Here is a 24,260-nt window from a genome sequence, read left to right as displayed (position 1 = left end):
TTTGTAGTATAGTCTGAAGTCAGGCACATGATAGCTCCAGCTGTGTTCTTTTTGTCTCAAGTCTGCTTGGGCAATTTGGGGTCATTTGTAATTCCATATAAATCTTAGGATTATTTGTTCTACTTCTGTGAAAAATGTCATGGCTATTTTGATAGAGATTACATTGTATCTGTAGATTGCTTTAGGTAATATGGCCACCGTTTTTTTTTAATGGCCACAGTCATAGCACATGGAAGTTCCCGGCCCAGGGATCAAATCCAAGCCACAGCTATGACTCACGCCACACAGCTGTGGCAATGCCAGATACTTTAACCCACTGTGCCAGGCTGGGGATTGAACCCACACCTCTGCAGTGATCTGAGCTGCTGCAGTGAGATCCTGCACCACAGCAGGAACTGCAGTGTGGCAATTTTAACAATATTAATTCTTCCAGTTCAAGAACATGCGATATATTTCTTTACATTTCTTTGTATTATCTTCAATTTCCTTCATCTAAGTTTTATAGTTTTTAGAGTATAGATCTTTCATCTCCTTGGTTAAGTTTATTCTTAGGTATTTTATTCTTTTTGATATGACTTTAAACAGGATTATCTCCTTTCTTTCTCTTTCTGATGGTTCATTGTTAATCTATACAAAAGCAACAGACCCCTCTATATCAGTCTTGTATCCTGCAACTTTGCTAATTCACTTATTCTAGTAGTTTTTTGGTGGAGACTTTGGTATCTACTTTGGTACATATAGTATCATGTCATCAGCAAACAGCTGCAGTTTTACTTCTTCCTTTCCAATTTAAATGCCTTTTATTTCTCTTTTTTTGTCTGATTGCTATGACTAGGAATTCCAACACTACATTAAACAGAAGAGGTGAGAGTGGGCATCCCTGTCTTGCTCCTGACTTTAGAGGAAAGGCTTTCAGCTTTTTACCATTGAGTATGATGTTACCTCTAAGTTTGTCATAAATGGCCTTTATGTTGAGATATGTTCCCTCCAGACCAACTTTGATGAGACTTTTTTAAAATCTTGAATGAATGTTGAATTATGTGAAATGCTTTTTTGGTACCTATTGAGATGATCACATAATTTTTACCCTTCCTTTTGTTAATGTGCTATATCACACTGATTTGCAAATACTAAACCATCCTTGCATCACTGGAATAAATCCTACTTGATCGTGGTGTATGATCCTTTTCTTTCTTTCTTTTTTTTTTTTTTTTTAGGGCCATGCCTGGGGAAGTTCCAAGGCTAGGGGTCGAATTGGAGCTGCAGCTGAAAACCTATTCCACAGCCACAGCGACAGCAGATCCAAGCCATGTCACGACCTACACTGCAGCTCACAGCAATGCTAGATCCTTAACCCACTAAGAGGGCCAGGGAATGAACTTACATCCTCATGGATACTAGCTGGGCTCTTTACCGCTGAGCCATATTGAGAACCTGATCCTTCTTATATATTGTTGAATTTGGTGTACTAATATTTTGTCGAGGATTTTTGCATCTATATTCATCAGAGATATTGGCTTACAGTTTTCTTTTTTTGTAGCGCCTTTGGCTTTGGTATCAGGGTAATAATGGTGGCCTAGAGGAATGAATTTGGGAGTACTTCAGCCTCTTCATTTTTTGGAACAGTCTGAGCAGGATAGACATTAGTTCTTTTTCATATTTTCTAAATTCCCCTATGAAGCTGTTCAGTCCTATACTTTTGCTTCCTAGGAGCTTTTTAATTACAGATTCAATTTCACTACTAGATATCTTCCCCTGCTCCACCGATCACATGGTCTTACAGCATCTCTCCAAAGTCTCACTTATATCCTTAATTTGAGCAATCATTTGATCAATATCTGTCTCCGCTGCAGGTTATAAAGTACAAACCCAGAGTCTGCATTTTGGTTTGTTTGCTGGGATACTTGTAGCACTTAGCTCAATGCCTGGATCAAGTAGGTAACTAACTGTTGAAAGACTAGATGAATAAGACACATAGCTACAGTTCTACTTCACCTAAGAGTTTTGCAATACTTAATTATAAACTCAGTGTATTCAATACTTAAAAAATTAAAAAGCAGTGATTTAATAAGAGGGTGATTGTATAAAAAAGATGGATTTTACACAAATAGCTCATACAGCTCAATTTAAAAAAAACAAACAACCCAATCAAAAAATGGGCAGAAGCTCTAAACAGACATTTCTCTAAATAAGACATACAGATGGCCAAAAGGCACATGAAAATATTCAACATTGCTAATTATTTATTAGACAAATGCAGATCAAAACTATAATAAGTTATTACCTCACACTGGTCAGAATGGCCATCATCAAAAAAGTCTACAAATGATAAATGCTGGAGAGGGTACAGGAAAAGGGGAAACTCCCTACACTGTTGGTGGGAACGTAAATTGGTACAGCTGCTATAGAGAACAGTATGGAGGTTCCTTAAAAAACTAAAAATAGGGAGTTCCTGTTGTGGCTCTGTGGTAATGAACCCAACTATTATCCATGAGAATGTGGGTTCTATCCCCAGCCTCGCTCAGTGGGTTAAGTATCCAGCATTGCCATAAGCTATGGTGTAGGTTACAGATGTGGCTTGGATCCTGCATGGCTGCAGCACCAATTCGATCCCTAGCCTGGAAACTTCCATATGCTGCAGGTGTGGCCCTAAATAGCAAACAAACAAACAAAAAATCCCAAAAACTAAAACTAGAGTTACCACATGATCCTGCAATCCCACTCCTGGCCATATATCCAGAAAAGATGGAAATTCTAATTTGAAAACACACATGCACGCCAGTGTTCACAGCACCACTATTCACAATAGCCAAGACATGGAAGCTACCTAAGTGTCCATCGACGGATGAATGGGTAAAGAAAACACGGTATACACACTCAATGGAATACTACTCTGCCACAAAAAGAATGAAATACTGCATTTGCAGCAATATGGATAGGCCTAGGGATTATCATACTGAGTGAAGGAAATCAGAGAGAGAGACAAACATCATATGATATAGCTTATATATGGAATCTAAAATATGATACAAACAAACTTATTTACAAAATAGAAGCAGACTCACAGACATAGAAAACAAATTTATGGTTACCAAAGGGGATAGGGAGGGTGGGTGGAGAGATAAATTAGGAGTTTAGGATTAATATATACACACTATTATATACAAAACAGGTAAACAATAAGGATCTACTGTATAGCACAGGGAACTATACTCAGTATCTTGTAATAACCTATAATGGAAAAGAATCTGAAAAAGAATATACATGTACATATACACACATATGTGTGTGTGTATATATACTGAATGACTGCTGTACACTTGAAACTAACATAACATTGTAAATTAACTATATTTTAATTTCTTTTTTTTTTGTCTTTTGTCTTTTGTTGTTGTTGTTGTTGTTGCTATTTCTTGGGCCGCTCCCGCGGCATGTGGAGGTTCCCAGGCTAGGGGTCGAATCGGAGCTGTAGCCACCGGCCTACGCCAGAGCCACAGCAACGCGGGATCCGAGCCACGTCTGCAACCTACACCACAGCTCACGGCAACGCCGGATCCTTAACCCACTGAGCAAGGCCAGGGACCGAACCCGCAACCTCACGGTTCCCAGTCGGATTCGTTAACCGTTGCGCCACGACGGGAACGCCTATATTTTAATTTCTTAAAAAACAATGTTGTCCTAGGGTGAAGTGAAGCTGGAACTTAGGTATTTAGTTCCAAATGTCTTTAGTTCCCCCCACTCCCCACCCTATTTCTTTGCATGATGATGGGTGGCTTCCCAAACTCTGGCTGGAGGTGAGCATCTCAGAGACATAGCCTTTTTATCTAAGAAAACCAATGCCATCTAGAGGTGAAAGTGCTCTGAAATGTATACACACAATAGCCCTAGGCTCTGCTACCTGTCATGCTAAGACACAAACTTAAACTCTACCTTCAGCTTTAGGAACCAGACCCCATTTTGCAAAATTCAGGAGTAACACCTGTCTTTTTCAGTCTACAGGATCTTACTCAAATCCATTGGGAACTATTCTCTCTTGTGACTTTTCATTTTATATGAGAGTTTAAGCATTGTTTTAATAAGAAATCCCTAATTCTTAAAAACCACCTCAGTTACCGCTTTGACTCAGTGTCTCTCTCTCTCTCTCTCTCTTTTTCTTTTTAGGGCCACAGCTACAGCATATAGAAGTTCCCAGGCTTAGGGGTCAAATCAGAGCTGCCACTGTGGGCCTACGCCACAGCCACAGCCACAGCAATGCAAGATCGGAGTCACATCTGCGACCTATGCCACAGCTTGTGGCAATGCCAGATCCTTAATCCTCTAAGCAAGGCCAGGGATCAAACCCGCATCCTTGTGGATACTAGTCAGGTTCTTAACCCACTGAGCCATAACGGGAACTCCTTGACTCAGTGTCTCAACTAAGATTAGGATAAAATGTTAAGATATGAAAATAGTTGGATTAATGTAGTGAGCAATTTCAGTTTCCCCCTTATTAATGTTACATGGTCTTTCCACTAATTTTAAAGCAACTGATTAGTACTAGCCTTAGGCCAAAGGAAAATAAAATTTAAAAGAACCCATTTTGACCCTGAGTAGCCAAAGCAAGCTTGAGAAAGAACAACAAATCTTGGCATATCATGCTCCCTGATTTCACACTATAGTAATCAAAACAGTAGAGTATTGATATAAAAACAGGCACACAGATCAACTGAACAAAATACGAAGCCTGGAAATAAAGCCATGTCTGTTTGGTCAATTAATCTATGACAAAGAAGGCAAGAATATACCCTGGGGAAAGCACAGCCTCTCTAATAAATGGTGTTGGTAAAATTGGATAGCCACATGCAAAAGAATGAAACTGGATCACTATCTTACACTGTACACAAAAATCAACTCAAAATGGATTAAAAACTTGAATGTAAGTCCTGAAACCAAAAAACTCCTAGAAGAAAACGCAGATGGTGGGCTTCACAACATCTGTCTTCATGATGATATTTTGGATTTGATATCAAAAGTAAAGGCAACTAAAGTAAAAACCAACAAGTGAGGATATGTCAAACTAAAAAGCACAGCAAAAGACACCACAATAACATGAAAAGGCAGCTACTAAATGGGAGAAAGTATCTGCAAATTGTATATCTGATAATGGGTTAATATCTAAAATATAATATAAAGAATTCACACATATCAATAGCAAAAAAGCAAGCAACCCAATTTAAAAATGGATAGAGGATCTGAACAGGTATTTTTCCAAAGAAGACATACAGAAGGCCATCAGGTATATGAAAAGGCACTCAACATCACTAATCATCAAGGAAATGCAGGTCATAACTATAATAAGATATCACTTCACACCTGTCCAAATGGCTATCATCAAAAAATAAATGTTGGTGAAATGTGGAGAAAAGGGAGCCCTTTGTACACAGGTGATATAAGAATATCAACTGGTGCAGCAACTATGGAAAACAGGACAGTTTCCTCAAAAAGTTAAAAATAGAACTACCATATGATCCAACAATTTCACCTCTGGGTATTTATCCAAAGGAAACAGAAATATCAACCTGCACCCCCATGTTCACTGTAGCATTATTTATAATGGCCAAGATATGGAAACAACCTAAGTGCATATCAGTGGGTGAATGGATAAAGAATATGTGGTATAAATCATTTAGCCATAAAAAAGGAGGAAATATTGCCATTTATGACAACATGGATGGCCTTGAGGGTATCATGCTAAATGAAACAATTCAGACAAAGGCAAGTATCATATAATCTCACATGTGGATTTAAAAAAAAGCCCTGGGCTCATAGATATGGAAAACAGATTGGTGGCTGCCATAAGCAGTGGGGGGTTTTGGGGAGGCAGTGGTGGTAGTGACTGGTGGGTGAAAGGGGTAAAGCTGGTCAAAAGGTACAAACTTCTAGATATAAAAAAAATTTCATGGAGATATAATGTACAGTATAGGGATTATAGTTAATAATACTGTATTGCATATTTGAAAGTTGCTAAGAGAGTAAACCTTAAACGTTTTCATCGCAATAAAAATAACTGTAACTATATATGGTGATCGATGTTAACTAGACTTACAGTGGTGATTTTTTACAATATATACAAATATTGAATCATTACATTGTACACCTGAAACTAATATGTCAACTGTATCTCAATAAAAAATAAGTAAAAGAACCTCCTCTGCATGTCAGGAGAAAGCACGTTTTCTTAACTGAAAGTTCTGGTGGAAACCTGGAGGTGGTTCCACAGCAGCGTTTGGCTGAGCCAAGCACTGGCTGACTAATGATCAAATTAGAGGTAGCTGCATTTTGCTATCACTGGATGCCTTGTAATGGCAACCTTTATGGTCATGCATGTTTTATTCTCTCTTTGTTATGTTTTCCAGAGGGATAACCAACTGGCTGATAGAGTAACAAACGAAAAGTAATTCGAAGCCATTGACCCGCTTAACCTCACATGGGAACGATGGAAAGGAGCAGCGGCTTACTTTGAAACAGCGGAACAGGTATGAAACAGCTCCTTCCCCTTGTTACCTTTATTCCTTTGCACGACTCTTTCCAGACCAGCTGAAAACAGCAAGTCGTTCCTGTTTGAAAACACAGAATCGGAGTTACAGGAACAGGTACTGTGGGTTATTTGTAACATTCCCAACTTGTCTTATCTTCAGGTTCCTGTTTATAAAAGTACCAGTGCAATAAGAGATAATATTTTTCAATAGCAAATTATAATCACGCTACTGTTTAAAACATAGGGTTAGCATTTTTGATGTGTGTTTAAGATACAATACTCTTTGAATAAGGAGATTTTGCTCCAATAAATAGATTTCTATAGAGGAATTACAAAAGTAAGAATAAAATGGAAAAGCATGTTGGTTCCACCAACCACTGCCATGGAAAATGTTTTTGTTGTTTAATGATCTAATATCCCCCGCTCATATTCATTTTCTCAGTTGTCAAGGGACCCTGCCAAGAAAGGCATACTGATTTCTTTTTTCCACTTTTCAGAATTCACATAATAGTTACAGATGAACCTTCTTTTAATCTGAAGGAGACGTTTCATGTCAACATGAACAATCTAGAATAGCACTTGCAGGACTCTTGGAATTAGAACCTTTAAAATATGTGTTTATTTTGAATCGGATGTCCATCATCATTAGCGTGCTGAGCCTTCTCTGAATTATATATTTGTCAAGAGACAAAAGAGCTGTATGTGGTTTGGTGGTGACTATTTAGTGGTCACTGCTTTAAGAAATTGTGATATTATGCAGCTAGAAAGTAATTTAAGTTCAGAAGATTAAGTATCATGTACTGAATGATCAAAATTAAATTACTTAACTTTGCATGACAACATTTTTCCCTCCATTTAACAGTACACATGAGAGACTGAATACGTAATAAAGCCTTGAATTTTACACAGGAATGTCAACATTCAAAAGGCTACAGAGAAAGAACTCATAAAATTATATTTTACGTAAGGAATTAAATAAGGGTGTGACCCCATTATTTAAGTTTAAGCAGAGTTTTTTGGGGGATGTTTTGACTATTGCGCTTAGTGTGTTCTCAGGGTATATTATCTTTATTTTTATGCATTAAAACAACTAAGGGTTTAAATATATTACTCTACTGAATTTGAAACTAAATGTCACCTACATTAATAATATATGAAGAGTCTGGTTTCTAGCTCAGCAAGGACACAGAAAAAGAGCAGGATGTTGCTTGACACACAGAAAGCATCCTTGCAGTATTCGGGTTCCTTTATATTTCAATTTATAAAGCCAGCCAACTACTAACCACATTGATCAGCTATTGACTAATTATCTTTTTCTTGTGTTCCAGTATTGACGTAAATGGTTTTTTTTAAAGTACCTTAATTAAGAGAAATTGACATCATCGTCTAAAAGGAAACATTTTGATCTTTTGGGAATAGTGCAAAGGTGAAACAGAAAAAAAAATTCCAAACTCTCCATAAGAGCACATTCTAAATATTATTCAATCCACAACATAAAACAAGTCAGCTACTGGATTTCACTTAGCATGAGTAGATTACAGTGTGATTAGATTTCTAAATAAAGACATGAAAAAATACATAAACCAAAAGAATAACCAGTTACCATGTCTTGGTGTGTTTCTATGTATAAAGCTGCTTGAGAGAGAATCTTCTTTTTTCCACTGGGGAGAAGAGTATGAGAAGGGCTGGCTGTGGGGTAGGGAAGAATGAATCCCCAGACTGTTTCGAGGACTATTCTCTGGAAGACACTGGGGGGAGGCCCCTAAGTGACCCTTCCTTATTGTTCCACACCTGGGATAACTTTGGGAGGCAGTCTTGAGGAAAACGAAGTCCCAACCAAAACTGGGAAATTGTGCAAGTCTGTGCTTTGCTGAAATTGATTTTAGGACAATCTGTTGATTTATCGGAGCCATGACAACTCATTTCTTGGGGTAGATGAAGAATGAATACTAAGATTTTATTCCCTCAAAATTACAACTGTTTCTTTAGAATGCTGAATATAGAGAAAACAAAGATAACTTACTTGCCATACTTTTATTTTTTCTTAAATACTTCTCCTCAAACTTTTCTTATGAAAATGTATTGACCCAGATTTATCATTGCTTCTTTATCCATATTAGGACTGTCTATACAATACATCTGAATCTGTTTGGTTGGAATATCTTAGTATACACATCATTGTTATTAGCCTAAAGTATTCATTCCCAAGTACCTGGAAGCCATGTTAAATTTAAAAGAAGAGTAGGTGCAGTGATTTAAGAAAAATCCACAATAGGAGTTCCCATCGTGGCACAGTGGTTAATGAATCCGACTAGGAACCATGAGGTTGCAGGTTCGATCCCTGGCCTTCTCAGTGGGTTAAAGATCCGGCGTTGCTGTGAGCTGTGGTGTATGTCGAAGACGTGGCTCGGATCCTGCATTGCTGTGGCTCTGGCATAGGCTGGCATTTACAGCTCCAATTAGACTCCTAGCCTGGGAACCTCCATATGCTGTGGGAAGTGGCCCTAGAAAAGGCAAAAAGACCAAAAAAAAAAAAAAATCCACAATAAATTAGCTTGGCTTGGAGGTGCTCAGGGACCCACTATTGGTGTTTGAGGTATATGACTCTTAAGAGAGTTGGTTGACAGGGACCAAAATCTAGCTAAAACATGATGATCAAAAGAAAACAATGTGCGTAAATTTGTATAGAGGGAGGAGTTTTATTGGCTCAATTCAAGGAAGGGTTGATTGACAAACTGCTGGAATGGAGAGATGGCAAGTGTACTGAAAAACAACCAGAACCAGGGGACTGGACCCACTGAGGCTCTCTCTCCATCTTATCACTGCTCATCTCCTGCAGATCTGTTTCAATCTCTCTCATTTCAGGCCTACCAACAACACCCAAATTTTACATTTTATAGGTTTTACATTAAAAAAAAAAAAAATCCTAAGGGGAGTTCCCATCATGGTGCAATGGAAATGAATCCGACTAGGAACCATGACATGAGGTTGTGGAGTCAATCCCTGGCCTCCCTCCGTGGGATAAGGATCTGGCGTTGCTGTGAGTTGTGGTATAGGCTGGTGGCTGTAGCTCCAATGCAACCCCTAGCCTGGGAACCTCCATATGCAGTGCGGCCCTAAAAAACAAAAACAACAAACAAACAAAATCCTAGGGAAGGATTCTAGTTGACTTGGTTTGCATAAGGTACCCACTCCTGGTCTACTCAACTGAGATCAGGTAAGACTGAGGCAGGTCTCAGGAAAAGCATATGCCATGGAAAAGGAGGAAAAAAGAGAGTTAATAGGCTAATAAAGTTGTTACTACAATGATCTCCATCAGAATGCCCTAGAAAGCATTTGTTAAGTTGTCTTAGATGTCCTCTAACTCCATATTCTACGGTGCTAGGATTTGAATCATTAGTGACTTTGGGGATCTTACTACCTAGCAAGACAAAGCATGATGACTATGGCCCTACTCCTTGTCTACCAAGACACAAAGAAGTCCCTGCTTTCCAAATCCCATTCATTCATGACATTTAGTGTGGCTTGTGAGAAGCCTCCCTGCCAGCTGTCGCCATTACCTGGAACAATTAGGTGGAAGTGTAGGGCAGCAATCAGCATCCTGAGCATACATGTGTGGTGGAAGCAGGAGACAGGGGACAGGAAAGGAAGTAGGGGGAGGGTGTCAATTACTCAGGCAGTTTCTTCTTCATTTTCGAATAGTCAGCTAGGCTGTGGTTCCAAGATGGGACTGCGCTGCAGGCCTGGAACACAGGGATGAATGACCCAGCCCCAAGTCTTGCATTATTTCCTTCCTAGGGAAATTGTGATGGCTAGGTGAGAAAGGTAAGGGAGATCAGTAATAAAAATAAGTGCTATGGTTTACTGAGTGAGTATCAGTCAGTACAGACATGGGCTAGGTTTTGTTTTGTGGCAGACAAAATTAAGATTCCTTATAAATTGGTACAACCTCTATGGAGATCAGTATGGAAGTTCCCAGAAAACTCAGTATAGAACTATCATATGATCTAGCAATCCCACTCCTGGACATATATCCAGACAAAATTACAATTCAAAAATATACATGTACCTGTATGTTCACAGCAGCACTATTCACAATAGCCAAGACATGGAAACAACTTAAACGTCCATCAACAGATGAGTGGATTAAGAGGATAATGGTACATATAAACAATGGAATATGAGTCAGCCATAAAAAGAATAAAATAATGCCATTTGCAGTAACATGGATGGAATTAGAGATTCTCATACTAAGTGAAGTCAGAAAGAGAAAGACAAATACCATATGATATCACTTACATGTGGAATCTAAAATATGGCACAAATGAACCTATCTACAACACAGAAACAGACTCATGCACCGAGAGAACAGACTTGTGGTTGCCAAGAAGGAGAAGGGAGAGAGTGGGAGGGACTGGGATTTTGGGGTTAGTAGATGCAAACTATTACATTTAGAATGGAGAAGCAATGAGGTCCTACAATATAGCACAGGGAACTATACCCAGTTTCTTGGAATGGAACATGATGGAAGATACTACAATAAAGGGAATGTGTGTGTGTGTGTGTGTGTATATAGTATCTTCCATCATATATATATATAGTATCTTCCATCATATATACATATATATATATAGTATCTTCCATCACATATATATATATATATATAGTATCTTCCAGCACATATATAGTATCTTCCATCATATATATACATAGTATCTTCCATCATATATATACATAGTATCTTCCATCATATGTATATATATAATATATATAGTATCTTCCATCACATATATATATATTATATATATATATAATATGTATACACACACACACACACACACACACACATATATATGAATGACTAGGTCACTTTGCTATACCGCAGAAATTGACACAACATTATAAATCAAGTATACTTTAATAAAAAAAAGTTAGGATTCCTCCTCCTCTTGTCCTTGTGTGAACCAGAGATTGGGGACTAGAGGCCCTCTGGGCTCCAGAAGCTCCACTTTCATGGCAGGCTAACTGAGGAGGAGACAATGCAGCCCTGCCTCTGTCCTTGTTCTGTCATCTTCCTTAAGTCAGTTTTGTCCCCAGTGCCTTCAGGGCTGCAGGATTGTTGTCTGGGGTCTGATTTCCTTCAGTACTGGCTTTCTTTTCTCCACTCAGGAAGCTAAAGGCTCACAAAAACATTTTGAAGTTCTTCACATTGTTCTTCTTAACTAAATTACTTAGGACCACAAGCCATGTGGGGACTCACTGTGCCACGTGGGGTCTTAGGGCCCTAAGCTGCCCTAACCCACCAGGTGACAGCCTGTGGGTTCAGTCAGTCTGGTGGGAGCAGAGCTGGGAGGCTGGCTCCAACCAAGCCCTCCCACCACTGGGATGTGTCCATTTGGTTCTGCTGTTGCCACTACTGTTGTCACCAGGGATCCTTGTGTTGAACATGAGTATCTCCACAGCCCTGGTACCATTCTCTGAGCCCTGGTATGTTTCTTCATTCACATTCATTCATTCTTACAGCACTTGCTGCACAAAGCCCAAAGCCAAGAGAGATAAATGATTTTCAAGGAGGAACTGATTTTCTTCCTGGTCAGAGGAATTTCCAATACAAGCAGTTATTTTTTATTTTGTTTTTGTGATAAAATATTATATAAAATTTACTATTTTAACTATTTTTTAAGTAGACAACTCAATGACATGAAGTAAAATCACAGTGATATTTAACCATCACCATTATTCCAGAAATTTTAATTATCCCAAATAGAAACTCTGAACCTATTAAGCAACAACTTCCTATTCCCCATTCCTCTAGCCTCTGGTAACCTCTATTCTACTTTCTGTCTCTATGAATATGCGCATTCAAGGTACTCATATAAGAGGAAGAACACATAATATTTGTCCTTTTGTGATGGGCTTATTTCACTTATATAATGTTTTCAAGTTCATCATATTATAGCATGTGTCAGAATTCCATTTCTTTCTATAGCTGAGTAATATTTCATTTTATCTACATTTTCATTTTTCTGGCTTCCATGAATAATGCTGCTATGAACATTGGTATTTGTTTTTATTTTTTAATATATTAACTCATTTAATTCTTACAACAGCTCCATGAGTTTAGGCCTATTTTTGTGTGCAATTTATAGATCAGGAAGGTAACGCAGCTGGTCATGGCAAGGCCAACATTCCAACCCAGAGGGTCTAACTACAGTCTGCTCTCTGAATTACATACTGTGCCTCCTTTAATAAAAATCTCTGAAGTTACTACGTCCTAGGTATGTTATATGCACTATTTCTAAATACTTAAGGTATCCTTATGATGTGGATTTTATTATTCTTACATTACGAGTGAACATTAAGGCTTGGAGAGGTTACGTGGTGCATGCAGGAATGTCCAGAGGTGTGCTTGCTTCTCTGGGCTCCCCTCCTATAGCCAGAACATAGCAGGAAGATATCTCTGTGGGACTTGGGGTGGCACAGCCCTTTCTGTATAGACCACAGGGAAAGGAGCTATCTCAGGTGCAGCCCCCAGGAACACCGTGGGACAGGGGTGGGGAGGACGCTGGTATCCCACAGCTGCAGAGAAGTTCTAATGGGGCTCTCAGAGGAGACTAGGATTTTTTTTCCCCATACTTTAAACAGTCTGTTTGTTTTGTTTTGTTTTGTTTTTGTCTTTTCACCTTTTCTAGCGCTGCTTCCCGCAGCATATGGAGGTTCCGAGGCTAGGGGTCGAATCAGAGCTGCAGCCACCAGCCTACGCCAGAGACACAGCAACGCAGGATCCAAGCTGCGTCTGCAACCTTCACCACAGCTCACGGCAACGCTGGATCCTTAACCCACTGAGCAAGGCCAGGGACTGAACCTGCAACCTCATGGTTCCTAGTCAGATTCGTTAACCACTGCGCCACGACAGGAAGTCTGTGTTTTTTTAAAAAAAACTCTAACAATAGCTCAGCCCAAAGGGTTGAAGTACAATAGACGATTATTTCCATTGCTGGCTAAATTTGAAAAATATACAAAAAAGGAGTTATATAAATTCCGACCAAAAAAACTACATATACCTGACCTATGAGGATTGATTTTTAACAATTCTGAGTTAGGTGGATATTTTGATAACATTTTGCTTCTATTTAGCCATGTGGACAAAACCATATTCCATTTGCATGGCTGCTTGTAGCCTTTAACACCCTGACTTGAAGCCCTAGTGTTGGCTCTCCCAATCTTTTTCTTCTTTTGTGCAGCTGGCACAAAGATGTACTTCAGATTGCCATTTTACAAAAGGTCAGAAATGAACTATCTTCCCCTTTAGAGAGTGGGATCCAGTATACACAACTTTCATGGCTATTTTTCACACTTGGTTTTGCAGCTGGAGAAAATGGCATGTAACATACCTAACGAAAGACAGCGGACTATGTCAACATCTGGAGAAGCTCTATATGAAATTCTTGGTCTGCATAAGGGAGCATCAAATGAAGAAATTAAGAAAACCTACAGGTACAGAGGTAGTATCCTGTACTACCAGTGATAGTTATTTTGCGATTGGCAAGTGCCTCCAATTAAAGACATAAGCTTCCTGCTAAGACTCAGTAATCAGAGTTCTGGAACTCGTGTTCTGTTCCCCATTTTGCAACATAGGCAGTTGGGAATGGACAAGCATGACACTGATCTTATGAAAGAACTCTCTTACAATGCTGGGCCTTAGAAAGAGCAGCCTGTGTTCTAGGCCTGCATTATTAGAGATAGACAGACGGTCAGAATGACCAGGAGTTGTGATTTAATCCCCATGAGATAGCTTTACCAAATCTGGTAGATGGATTTTAAGTAATAAAGAGGGGCTTTTTTTTTTTTTTTTTTTCCGCAATCTCTATATTGTGCTATGCTTTTCAAGTCTTCAACTTTTACCTTTCATATCTGATTTAGTTCCAAGTTAGCTATTCTGGAGAAAAACAGAAATAACCTTTTTCTTTAAAGTGCCAAAGAATTTTTAGAAGGATTAAGTAAAAAATAATTTACTTATTGTGGAAACTTTGGAAATTATTAAAATGAAGACAAGAACATTTATCCATAATTTTACCTCTAGTGATAATTATCATCGATATTTTTTCCTTCTAGTTTTTAAGAAAGCCTAGATAAGACATTTTACACAAAAATTGGATTTATCTATATTCTCTAACCATGTTTCTGTTTTTGGTCATATCTCACTGTTATTTATTTAAGTTAAAAACTTTAAAAGGTCATTTTACATGTACAGTTATTACAAAATATTAGCTATATTTCCAGGGTTGTACAATATACCCTTAGGCCTATCTTAGAACCAATAGTTTGTAACTCTCACTCTCCCACCCTTATACTGGGTGCGTGTCTTTTTTAATTAGTGGGGTATTTTTGTTTTTGTTTTTTTCCAGATATATACACAGGAGTGGAAATACTAGATCATATGGCAGATCTATTTTTAGTTTTTTGAGAAATCTCCCTATTGTTTTCCACAGTGGCTGCACCAATCTACATTCCCACCAACTAATTAGCTTTCTTTTTTAACAAGGTTCAATGATGAAAATATTTTGGTGCTATTTAATATTGCAATTTTTCTATGCCATCAGCTATGGCTATTCTAAACTAATTACCTCATAAGCTATTTTTTAAAATATAAATCTTTAATTTTCCTATACTAAATATCCTTAATATACTTAACATCCTTATACAAAAATGATGATGCATATTTCCAATCATTTCCTTATTTATCAAGGAATAAAGCTGTGTCTTTAGAAGAAAAATGAAACAAAACAAAAATGAAAGTTTCAGATTTTAATCAGTTACTTCTTGATGTCTTTTTTTTTTTTGTCTTTTTGCCATTTCTAGGGCCGCTCCCGCGGCATATGGAGGTTCCCAGGCTAGGGGTCTAATCTGAGCTGTAGCCTCCGGCCTATGCCAGAGGCACAGCAACGCGGGATCCGAGCCGCGTCTGCAACCTACACCACAGCTCACGGCAACGCCGGATCCTTAACCCACTGAGCAAGGGCAGGGACCGAACCCGCAACCACAATGGTTCCTAGTCAGATTCGTTAACCACTGCGCCACGAAGGGAACTCCAACTTCTTGATGTCTTGAATTAGGTTTTGAAACTTTGTTTTTTGCTCTGTGGAAGTTCAGAATATTTTTGGCCTTTTTTTTTTTTGTCTTTTCCAGGGCCACACCCATGGCATATGGAGGTTCCCAGGCTAGGGGTCTAATCAGAGCTGTAGCTGCTGGCCTACGCCACAGCCACAGCAACGCAGATCTGAGCTGCGTCTGGAACCTACACCACAGCTCATGGCAACACCAGATGCTTAACTCACTGAGTGAGGCCAGGGATCAAACCCACAACCTCATGTTTCCTAGTCAGATTCCTTAACCACTGAGCCACGACGGGAACGCAGGAAGTTCAGGATTTTTAACTAGGCAAATTTCTTAGTCATTTCCTTAATAGCTTTTGTTTTATTCATCGTGGTTAAAAAGCCTCTTCTGATTACAATACTATAAAAGTATTAACCTATATTTCTTCTAGTATATTTATGATTTTGCTTTTATATTAAATCTTTGATCCACTTGGAGTTTATTTTGACACCAAGAATGAAGGTAGGATGCCAGATTAACTTTTTCCCAAATCACTAGACCACCAAAATTTATTGAATTCTCCATTTTAATCTACTAATGGAAAATTATTTTACTTTGGATTGGAACCTTCACCATGTGATAAAGTGTGGGACCTGAAATGTCCTCAAGAAGCATGTGTTGAAGAATAAATGACAGTGATAAAAATTGCCATTTGGATCTGAATAGCTTTGTGAAAAGAGTTGATTTTGGTCAAAGTCAAAATCAATCTCCTAGTTTATATTTCACTTAAAGTGCTGGAGAAGAAACAGCCTTTGACGTTTCACTGCACTCTAGAGCTACCCAGGAGTGTACCTGGGAGCTATTCTCCTCTCTGAGGGTAGCTGACCTTGGTTGAGGGTCACTAAACTTGACTTTTAAGGCTTTGGGCTAAGATAGTATGATGTGGGTGGGATTGGAAATCAAAGTAATTGCATTGTAACCATAATACCTACAAATATGCTCTCCAGAATGAGAAAAAAAGCAATACCTAACTACAAGTTCTAAAGCCCACTTTACTTTTTAATTGCCTTTATTTATTTTGTAAGCTAAAATTTCAGGTCATATTCTAATTAAGGCACTAATTATGCTGAGTTGTTTGCAAGTTTAATAATTACAACCTAAAGTCTTTTCATGTAATCAGTGTCTTCCTATTAATTTTGTTTTAATGTCATACAAATATTATTTTTTCAGCTGATTAGGGTACTAGTATGCTGCCAAAAGCATCTACTTCTAACTAAATTACACATTTGTATTCTGCAAGTTATTCAAAATGTATGAGCAGGCTGAAAGTCCACTGAGAATATTCTTCTTATATTCAGGGATCTGGATCAAAGCAGTGACAATATAGTGAAATTAAAAGTCAGTGAAGTTCAATAAAATTACCAACTGTTGAATCCATACGCTGCTAGACTTCTGCTGTAATCCTTGGTTGTGCTCTTGAAAACAAGGCTGAACTAGAAGATTTTTTTTCTCATATTTTATTTTTGAGTAGGTTAAAATGAGAACACAAAAGCAAGTATACAAAAAGTCTCCCTGCTATCTCCCAGGTTCTCTTCCCAGGGAGAGCAATTCTTTTTGTACATTTCTAAAGACATCTTATACCTATTAAACATATATAGAGCCCTTCTGGTCTGGGCAAGATGGTACAGGTGTCTCTCTCCCAGCTCCTCCCTGTATGCATGACTTAAAGCCTTGGAAATAACATGAGACAAAAAAAAAAAAAAAAGAGAGAGAGAGAGAGAGAGGCTTGAAAGGTAAAAAGAAGAGGTGAATTTCTTGAGGACCACAGGACCAAAGGAATGACACAGTGACTAGGTATCTTATGACTCTGCGCCCAAGGAAAGGTAATCCAGGCCTGCCTTTCCTGACACCCACTCTAGCAATGGAAGGCAGCAAGATAGTCTTATTCTTCCTCCAAACTGAATGGGATTCCTACCAACAACTCTAGAAAATCCCAGCAGAAACAGCAGAGGACTAAATGAACGTTCCCCTAACAAAAGCCAGCCAGTGGACTTTCCCAGCAGCTTGAAATGCTGCTCTCTCACCCAGAGACCCTGCTTTACAGGGGATTCTGCCACAACACACACCCAGCCCAGGAAGTGTTTTTGTCCCTGTAGCCTGGAGATTCCTTTCCCCAACCTAAAGGCACTAGGCAACTCAGGCTAGAGAGCCTTGCACTTACTCAACTAGTACTAACAAGCACCAGTGGGGGAATCAGGAGGCAGGAGACAAACCAAACCCACCAAAATAGCACCACAGAGGCTCTGAAAATTAGACTGTCATTGGAACCATTGCCCATAAAAGTAGGCTAGGACTTGCATGTTAAACCCCAAAGTGACTATCTGCTAAAATAAACAAATATGAACAGGACCCAGAGTCTCCTAACATAATAGTCAAAATGTCCAGATTAAAATCACTCATTGTATACAAAGAACAGAGGAAATCCCAACTTGCATGAGAAAAGATAATCATCTGACTCCCACACTGAGATGAACCAGACACTGGAATTATCTAAGTATTTTAAAGTAATCATCACAAAAATGAATGAGCAATTACAAATTCTCTTGAACCAAGTGAAAAAACCAGAAAATTCAGTAAAGAAATAGAAGTTATAAAATAAAAGAACCAAATAGATATTATAGAATTGATACACAACTAACTGGATGATCTCAGTAGTATAGTGGAGATGACAGGGGATAAAATCAATGAAGACGGATCAATAGCATTTACACAATCGGAACAGCAGTGAGAAAATAAACTGAAAATGAACAGTCACAGGAAACTGTGAATTCACAACAAAGGATTCAACTGGTATCCTAGAAGGGAAGGAGAAAGAGAGGAGGACTGAGTGTTACTCAAAAAAATTATGCCAGAAGATTCCCCCAATTTGGTAAAACATATAAACCTACAGATCAAATAGTATAAAACTAAATAAATCCATGCCAAGACGCATCACAAGTAAACCTCTGAAAACTGAAGACAAAGAAAATATCTTAAAAGCAAACAGAGAAACAAATAATACGTATGTGGGGACAGTAATTCAAGTGACAACAGATTCCACATCTGAAACAACAGTGGCAAGAAGTGATACAACATTTTTTCAAGTGCTAAAAGAAAAGAACTGTGAATTCTATATCTGGTGAAACTATACTTTAGGAATTAAGGGGAAAGAAAGACCTTCTCAGATTAAGGAAAAGTAAAAGAATTAATTACTACCGAATCTCCTCAAAGAATAGCTAAAGGATGTTCTTCAAAAGAAAGGAAATGATGAAGGAAGGAATTTTGGATCATCAGAAAGGAAGAAAGGACAATGAGGAATGCAGAAATATGGGTAAATACAATTGACTATTCTTCTCATGAATTTTCTAAATTATTTATGATGACTGGTATAAAAATTATAACACTATCTGATACTTAAGACAATGATAATTGAAAGTGCAGAAGATAATGGGATCTAAATGGGAGTAAGATTTCTGCACTTCACTCAAATTGGCAAAACACTGATATCAGTAGACTGTGATAAATTACACACACACACACACACACACACACACACGTATTATGTAAAAATGTGTCCAACCACTAAAAAGAGTACACAAAGTAATACATGCCAAAAAACTACAAATAAATCAAGATGGAATCCTTAAAAATGTTCAAATAACCCCCAGAAAGATAAGAGAGGGAAAATGGAGAAATGAGAAACAGAGGACACAAACAGATAATAAAATGTAAGGCTTAAGCTCAAACATTAATAATTAGATTAAATGTAAATAGTCCAGGTATGTGTTATAGTTTTCCTTCCTTGAGTAAGTGCAAGGTGTACTATCTACTCCTATCTTATGCTTTGCATTCTTCTCTTTATATATCTTGAAGATAATTCTAAGTGATCAGTTCATAAAAAGTTTCATTCTTTTCACACTGCTCTATGGTCTTCCATGGCATAGCTGTCCAAGGATTAACTCATTTATTTGTTCATAGATACTTAGGTTGTTTTCCATCAAGACCTCTTTAAACAAACCTAGAGCTTCTCAGAGGGGGAAACAAAGTTTCCCTTGGTCCCAGAAAGGAAGATGGAGGAGGGAAGTGAGAAACTATTTTGCTTCCTGTCCACTTTCCACTTATTGCCATGTCCCAATTTCAAATTCCTAGAGTTAGTACCTAATGGACCCAGCTGGGTCAGCTGTGCACCCATGTCTATCTGGCTCTGACCAGAGATCTGGAATCACAAATCCCCACTACCACTTAGCAAGGGCTGTGGGATCCAACTCTATGAGAAGGAAAAGGGGCAATGTTCTCTAAGAGGGTATAGATTTGGGAGGACATTATCAGCATCTCTAGTTCTTGATTTTTTTTTTTTTAAAGAGAATACCAAAACAGCAGGCTCGCAGACCTATCTCTGTGTCTTCCTATGTCTATTTATAGATCTTTATCATAGAATCTTTCTGTGAATAAACCATCTTTCTCTTACATCATTGTTTTTCCCACATAAGAAGTACAACCATACTTCATTAGTCAGCTGTTAAGTTGGAACCCCCAGCTAACTCAAAGGATAGCAGGGAGGATGACAGAAGGTTTCTACTGTCCCTAATCTACTGAAGCACTTGTCTCATTGAGATTTTGTAAAGAGAAATGAGATCGCTTTTGCAAAGTGCACAGAGCCCTTTGTGGAAAAGCACAGTAAAAATACCAGGTACTACTAAGAATCGACAGATATCCTCATCATCCTTAAAAGTCTAAAATTAACCTGCCATCAAAAACCATTTATCTAGCATAAGGTGAGCTTTTGCTCCATGTCAAAAGTGCCATATCACAGAGTGAGACTCTCATGGTCTGAGTCTTACCCAGGATCTTCATTATGGAATAAATCTGCCTTTGGTCATGCAGAGCACAGTAATTCCAAGGAGTTTGAAGTCTAAGGTTTATTTAATCCAATTTTTTTATTGTTGGGTCATGTCATTTAATCCTACCAGTGTTTCATGAGATGAACAAATATTTTCCCCTTATCCTCCCACTGCCTAAAGGTCTTTTCATGCTGTCTAAGGGAGATTCAACTGAGTTAATCTTTCAAAGTTTAGATACCCACCTTTCACATATCTGCCATAGCTTTAAACAAGAATGCTTTCCCCTCTCACATAATTTAAGCAATCTCTCTGAGCCAACAGGAATTTTGAGGTAGAAAGCTGGTGGAGAAGGAGAGGAAGAGAGAGACACCAGTGAATGGTGGGACAACTGGGGAGATGGCAGGTTGCTGAAATAAGAGTATTTTCTACATAGCTCCCAATACAAGCCTCTTTCAAGTGACTCAGATTCCCTATAAAGTCTCTACCACCCAACTCCTTCTAGAAGGTTCCCCTGGGAAAGTTTCCCAAGAGCCAGTTCATTCCCATATAGCAGTGTTGCTCCACCAAACCAAGTATCTACCCTGTTGAGATATTTGCTTTCCTGCTCACTCGGGGGGCATCTCCATGGCCACTACAAGATCCTTTCTCAAATTCTTGGTCATTGAGCTGAAGAGGAAGTCATTTACTGATTCAGTAAATAGAGAGGGGCAGATGAATAAGGAAAGACCATAGTTTCAGTATGGACACAGTATACTCTGTATAACTCTGGGGCCTCCAAGTGAGAAGTAGTTAAGGGATAAGTAACGGAAAGCTATGTAGAAAATAGAGCTGCTTATGTAATTCAAAAAATGTAAGTTTTAAGTATTTAAAAATCTCATATGTAATTTAAATGTTAATTTATATTTACACTGATGTGTACATTTTTTTTTTTGTCTTTTTGGGGCTGCACCCATGGCATATGGAGGTTCCCAGGCTAGGAGTCTAATTGGAGCTACAGCTGCCAATCTACACCACAGCCATAGCAATGTGGGACCCAAGCCATGTCTGCAACCTACACTACAGCTTACAGCAACACTGAATCCTTAACCCACTGAGCAAGGCCAGGGATCGAACCTGCAATCTCATGGTTCCTAGTCGGATTCGTTCCACTAGGCCACAGTAGGAACTCCTGATGTGTACATTCTAAAAATCAGATAGAAACAAATTTAAGATGCCCAAAAGGAAGGATGACTGGTTTCCCCGGTGTTCTTGGGGCAAGAACCTAACATAGAGCTGGCCAACTGGATAAGAAATCAGAGAAATGTCAAGCTCTTCCTTAGCTCCTCAGAGAACCACAAAATCAAAGCAAACTGTTCTGTACATTACACCTGGTTCTCTGTGCCCACAGGTGAGTTTAATTTCTTCCTGTTGACAAGGTATCAAATATCTTGGTTCACAGAGTAGCAAGCACTAGATTCTTCTATGTCATTCAATTTAACATGGAAGTTTCTGGAAATCATCTTCCACCTCTGAAGAGGTGAGTTGCCTCAGAGTAGACCAAAGTGAGGCAAATGCTGTTTCCACAAGGAGCAGGAAAGAGTGTCATTTCCATAGCGATCTGTGACAACCCCAATCTGTGGTGCTTTTACCCATGTTTATTAGCAATTACAGGTCATAACAGAGGCTGCTTATGAATAAAGTTTAAATGTCAGGGGAACGCATAGCTAATAGAAGAATTGTAAATATTTACAAGGCAAAGTGATGATTCAAGCTCACAAGATAAATTGAAATTAATCTTTATCAAGCACTAATTTGTTTCCTGAGTTCCAAAACCTTCCACTAAAAAGAAGAGTATATGAGGCTATGTTGGAGTTATCTTCCAGGTCAGTGCATAAGCTCCCTTCTCCTATGGCAAATCTGCCACTGGATCCTCTTAGCACTTCATGCAGCTTTAACTTCAGTTACTCTTTGGCACTAGAATCATTAAGATCAATGCATTTTTTTTCACTCACCCATTCACTCAATACCAATTTACTATTGGATACTTATTACATTTTACTGTGAGAGATGAATATACATATATATATCTATATATATGTTTATCTATATCTACCTATAAACACATGCTTTATATCATTTAAAGAGCCTACCTTATAAGAAGTTAGATTTAGCAAGGGTTTAAAGATACTTACAAAAAGACAAGCAAAACAGGAGTTCCCCTTGTGGCTCAGTGGCAACAAACCCAACTAAGATCCAGAGGATATGGGTTCAATCCCTGGCCTCACTCAGTGGGTTAAAGATCCCGCATTGCACTTTTTTTTCTTCAAGTTGAATCATGGTAGTAACAGAGAACTCCATGGCATTTTAAGTTGTCCTAGTCTCACACTGTGCTCACCATGCAACCTGGAAAATAAATGCTTGAATTCCTGGTATCAGTGGTACCAAAACAAGCAGAGAAGACTTCAATGGAAGATAATCCATTGTCATTAGATGATCTACCTGGTGGCTCCTGGAAGATCTGCTACAAAGGCTTGTTTTAGCTTACCTAAAGCAAAACTTATACAGTGCTAAAGTTGCTATGAAAGGGGAGGGGGCATTTGTTGAAAACATTTATAGGCAAATTTTTAGTCAGGGCTGCAGGAGGTAGTGGGTAACAGTTGTGGCAACAGTAGACTCACTAGAGAAACTTGGGAGGAAAGGCTGGGAATGAGATACTTTGGGGAAGAAGAGCTTTGAAAATCCCTGATATATTCCTGGGAATCTAGAAGCTACTCCCATGACCAGGGCTCTGCACATGCAGAAAGTAAGATCCACATGCAAGGTTAAAAAAAATCAATAGAAACTATCCGTGAGAAAGTTCCAAATTTGGACATATTAGACAAAGACTTAAATAAGCTAAATATGTCAGAGGCTAAAGAAAATCATGTATAAAGAACTAAGGGAAAAGATGAAAGTGATATCTTGCCACATACAGAATATCAATAAAATAATAAAAATTACATAAAGGAACCAAATAGAAATTCCAGAGTTGAAAATTATAATAACTAAGATGAAAAATTCATTGGCAGGCTCAATAGTAGATTTGAGTAGACTGAAGAAAAGAGTTAGTGAAATTTAAGATAGATCAGTTTCACTGTATACAACATCATGCATAGCAACATACACATAACAAGAGTCCCAGAGAAGAGGAAAAAAGAAGAAGAAAGAATATGTGAAGAAACAATGGATGAAAATATTCCAAATTTGATGAAAAATATTAATCTATATATCCAAGAAGTTCGATGATCTCCAATTAGAATAAACTCAAGTAAATCCTCACTGAGACACATCATAAAAAAATATTCAAAGCCCAAAAAGTATGCTGGGAAAGCAGCAAAAGAAAAGTCATTCATCATGTATAAAGGGTCTTCTATATGATCAACAGCTGATATCTTATTAGAAACTATGATGCAAGAAGGCAGTAGGATGATATATTCAAAGTGCTGAAAGAAAATATATGTCAACCAATGATTCTGTATTTACCAAAATTACCCCTCAATAATGAAGGAGAAATCTTCCCTGTAAGAAATTCTAAAAGGAGTCTTTAGCCTGAAATGCAGATACACTACACAGTAACTTGAATCCACATGAAGAATCAGTGGACACCAGTAAAAGTAACTTCATAGGTAAATATAAAAGAATGAATTAATCTGCTTGTAATTCCTCTTTTTTCCTCTCTGATTTACAAGACAATTGCATACATCATACAACACGACATCAAAACAAACATAAAAACCTGATCAAAAAAC

General features: G+C 38.2%; 1 protein-coding gene across 1 annotated transcript in view; it reads left to right on the top strand.

The window, feature by feature from the left end:
- Positions 1 to 24,260, top strand: part of DNAJC5B (DnaJ heat shock protein family (Hsp40) member C5 beta) — an 81,171-nt gene that overhangs the window by 20,636 nt on the left and 36,275 nt on the right. Inside the window, exons 2-3 of the mRNA XM_047782963.1 lie at positions 6,396 to 6,515; positions 13,887 to 14,014. Of these exons, the coding sequence (XP_047638919.1) occupies positions 13,896 to 14,014 (119 nt within the window). The 5' untranslated portion in view covers positions 6,396 to 6,515; positions 13,887 to 13,895. The remainder of the gene's footprint in view (positions 1 to 6,395; positions 6,516 to 13,886; positions 14,015 to 24,260) is intronic.

Source organism: Phacochoerus africanus, chromosome 6 (assembly GCF_016906955.1).
Source record: "Phacochoerus africanus isolate WHEZ1 chromosome 6, ROS_Pafr_v1, whole genome shotgun sequence".
NCBI classification, from domain to species: domain Eukaryota; kingdom Metazoa; phylum Chordata; class Mammalia; order Artiodactyla; family Suidae; genus Phacochoerus; species Phacochoerus africanus.
This window is presented reverse-complemented; position numbering and strand designations above follow the sequence as displayed.